At 62.8% G+C, this 3,081-nt stretch overlaps 1 protein-coding gene across 1 annotated transcript in view; it reads left to right on the top strand.

Annotated features, from left to right (window-relative positions):
- The first annotated feature begins 417 nt into the window (after positions 1 to 417).
- Positions 418 to 3,081, top strand: part of ADGRB2 (adhesion G protein-coupled receptor B2) — a 31,426-nt gene continuing 28,762 nt past the window's right edge. The window contains exons 1-2 of the mRNA XM_031063042.1: positions 418 to 670; positions 2,783 to 3,076. Coding sequence (XP_030918902.1) covers positions 2,798 to 3,076 — 279 coding nt within the window. The 5' untranslated portion in view covers positions 418 to 670; positions 2,783 to 2,797. The remainder of the gene's footprint in view (positions 671 to 2,782; positions 3,077 to 3,081) is intronic.

Raw genomic sequence — 3,081 nt, 5'->3', positions numbered from 1 at the left:
AAAGCTTTAATTAAAGCCTTAAACCCACCCCCTTCCCTGCGCCCGGGCGGGAACAAAGGCGGATGGAAGGGGCTGGAGCGGGCGAGCGCGCCAGGCTGTGCCCGCCGCGCTCCGGGTGACATCGCTGTCCCCAAGGAGCGCCAGCCACTCCCAGCGGGGTGCAGGGGGGGGGTCCCTGGGTGGTCGCCAGCTGCCCCCAGGGACCCGGGTGATTCATCGCGAACGGAACCAGGCGGCTCTGGGGGCAGCGGGGGTGATGCCAGCGCGGCCGTGCCCTGGCACCGCGGCCGGGCTGGGCTCTCCCGAGCCGGGGAGCGCAGACGGTGACGCTGCAGGGCGCCGGGTCCCCGCCGCGCTGATGGCTGGGGGGGGTGGTGACCCCTGGGCAGCTCCAGCCGGGTGACTCCGTGGCACAGATGTTAAAAATCTCCTCGGCCCCCTCGCAGATCAGCGAAATATTTTCACTGCAGCAGCAGCAGCGGCAGCAGCGGCGGCGGCTCGGGCGCTGCAGGGAGCGGGGCTGGTGCCGAGTGAGCTCCGGCAGCTCCGGTTCAGCCCCAGCCGTGGCCCTGCGCGGTGCCGAGCTCCCGGCAGCCGCAACCAAGAGGTTTTGGGGCCGGGAGGAAGCTCCTCATATCCCAGAACAGCTGGATCATGCGTGCCTGGAGAGGTGAGGTTTGGGTTGCGTCCATCCCCGAGCCTTGCAGCGGGCGGGATGGGTGGATGGAGGATGGATGGATGGATGGATGGATGGATGGATGGATGGATGGATGGATGGATGGATGGATGGATGGATGGTGCTGCCGGAGCGTCCCTGCTCGCTGGGCGAGGGAAGCAAGCACCATCTTGTGTCCCTGCCAGGCTGCGGGAGCCCCAGCAGCTCGCTGCAGAGCAGCAGCGTGTCCCTGCCTGACCTCCTCCTCCTCTCCCTCTCCCTCCTCCTCCTCTCCCTCCTCTTCCTCCTCCTCCCTGCCCCCACTCCCGCAGCAGCCGCGGGGGCTGCGACTCTCGGGGGGACCCCAGGTCCTTGGTGGCCGCTCGAGTTGCGCCGGTGGGGGATGCCCCGCTCCGGCTGCAGTTGGAATTCGGCGCTTTTGGGTCTCTCCTGTTGCATTTCCTGGGGGCTCTGGCTGGAGACCAGAGGGACAGGAGGGTTTTACTCCGGGAAAATGAGGTTTTCTTTCGCCCCAGATCCCCTTGCTTGCATCGGGGAGATCCAGCCCGGTCTGCTCCATCCCAGCCCCTCTCCCCGTGCTGGGGGGGAATGCCAGCACCGAGCCCTCCCCTCCGTGCTGCCGGAGCCAGCGCCAGCCTGTTGCATGAGAATCGGGATATTTTTAGCTCTCTGATGTCCCCGGAGTGGCTCCAGCGCAGGCTCGGCCAAGTGTCCCTCCCGATGAGCCGGGGGATGCCCCAGTACCAGCACCTCGGCCAGGGATGGCTCGGGAGCAGGATTTGCTGTTTGAGGGTGGTTTGGGATCAGGTTTTGCTGTTTGAGGGCAGTTTGGGGGCAGGATTTGGTGTTTGAGGGTGGTTTGGGATCAGGTTTTGTTATTTGAGGATGTTTTGGGAGCAGGATTTGGTGTTTGAGGTCAGTTTGGGAGCAGGATTTGGTGTTTGAGGGCAGTTTGGGAGCAGGATTTGGTGTTTGAGGGTGTTTAAGGAGCAGGATTTGCTGTTTGAGGCTGTTTTTGTGGCAGGATTTGGTGTTTGAGGGCAGTTTGGGAGCAGGATTTGGTGTTTGAGGGTGTTTAAGGAGCAGGATTTGCTGTTTGAGGCTGTTTTTGTGGCAGGGGTTGGGGTGCTGTTTGAGGATGGTTTTGGAGCAAGATTTGCTGTTTGAGGGTGATTTTGGAGCAGGATTTGGTGTTGGAGGGCAGTTTGGGAGCAGGATTTGCTGTTTGAGGGTGAGGAAGAGCATCCCCCGTGCCGTGCCAAGTGCTCGGCATCCCCAGCCCACGGCTGGGCGGAGACCTCAGCGATTTTGGAATCAACCTGTGCCCTGGCATCTGGCCCTGTGGCCACCTCCTGAATGTCCCCTGATGTCCCCAGGGCTGTCCCTTTGCCACTGCTGCCCCGGGCACGGGCTGAGTGATGCTGACACGTGCGCGGCGGCCTCGGCCTCTGTAGAGCCGCGCTCCGGGCTCACTTAATGAGGCCGCGGCGTGCATTATTTTATTAATGAGGTATTAAAAAGCTGTTCATGGCCATGCTCTGCATTCCCAGAGAGGCATCCAAGAAATCTGTACTGAGCAGTGACTGCTCACCCTGTGCTCGGTTCTCAGGACAGATGTGGGGACACCATGCTGCTGGGGTGTCACCGTGCACCCCCAGCACGTCACCCCGAGCTGCCAGCCTGTCCCCACCATGCTCCAGGGCACCAGCATGAGCTCCAAGGGCTTTTTGCAGCCCTGTCAGAAGTTGTTTGGTGGTTCCATGTCCAGGCTGTGCTTGGCCAGGGGTGAGCCAAGGGTGGGTGGGTCATTGCAAGGGGGACCTGCAGGGCTGGGGCTCTGCTCTGGTGGTTTTGGGGTGAAGTCCTCGCTCTGTGCTGCACTGTCCCCAATCTGGGCACTCGTTGGCACAGCAAGGAGTCCCCTGTAACCCTGCAAGGTGGCAGATGGGGACAGGGACCAGGCGGGGACAAGAACCGGGAGGGGATATGTGGATGCTGCTCGCACACCAGCCAGGCTCAGGGCAGGGCGCTGACCCCCAGCCCAGCTCCACAGCACTCAAACCTCCGCGTAAGCCTCTGTCCGTGTGTCCATCTGTCTGTCTGCAGGGCAAATGCCATAGGATGACCGCTGCTGGTCCCCTCTTACTGGCTGTGATTTCGTCTGTCCTGTGGCTCACGCGGGGCTTCGACCCGGCTCCCAGCGCCTGCTCCGCCCTGGCCTCCGGCGTCCTCTACGGCTCCTTCTCCCTCAAGGACCTGTTCCCCACCATCTCCTCCGGCTGCTCCTGGACCCTGGAGAACCCCGACCCCACCAAGTACTCGCTCTACCTCCGCTTCAACCGGGAGGAGCAGGTCTGCACCCACTTCTCGCCCATGGTGCTGCCGCTCGACCCGTACCTGGCCAA

The sequence above is a fragment of the Geospiza fortis genome, unplaced genomic scaffold (assembly GCF_000277835.1).
Source record: "Geospiza fortis unplaced genomic scaffold, GeoFor_1.0 scaffold289, whole genome shotgun sequence".
In the NCBI taxonomy this organism is placed as follows: Eukaryota; Metazoa; Chordata; class Aves; order Passeriformes; family Thraupidae; genus Geospiza; species Geospiza fortis.
The sequence above is the reverse complement of the archived record's forward strand: the minus strand, read 5'-3'. Positions and strand labels throughout refer to the sequence as shown.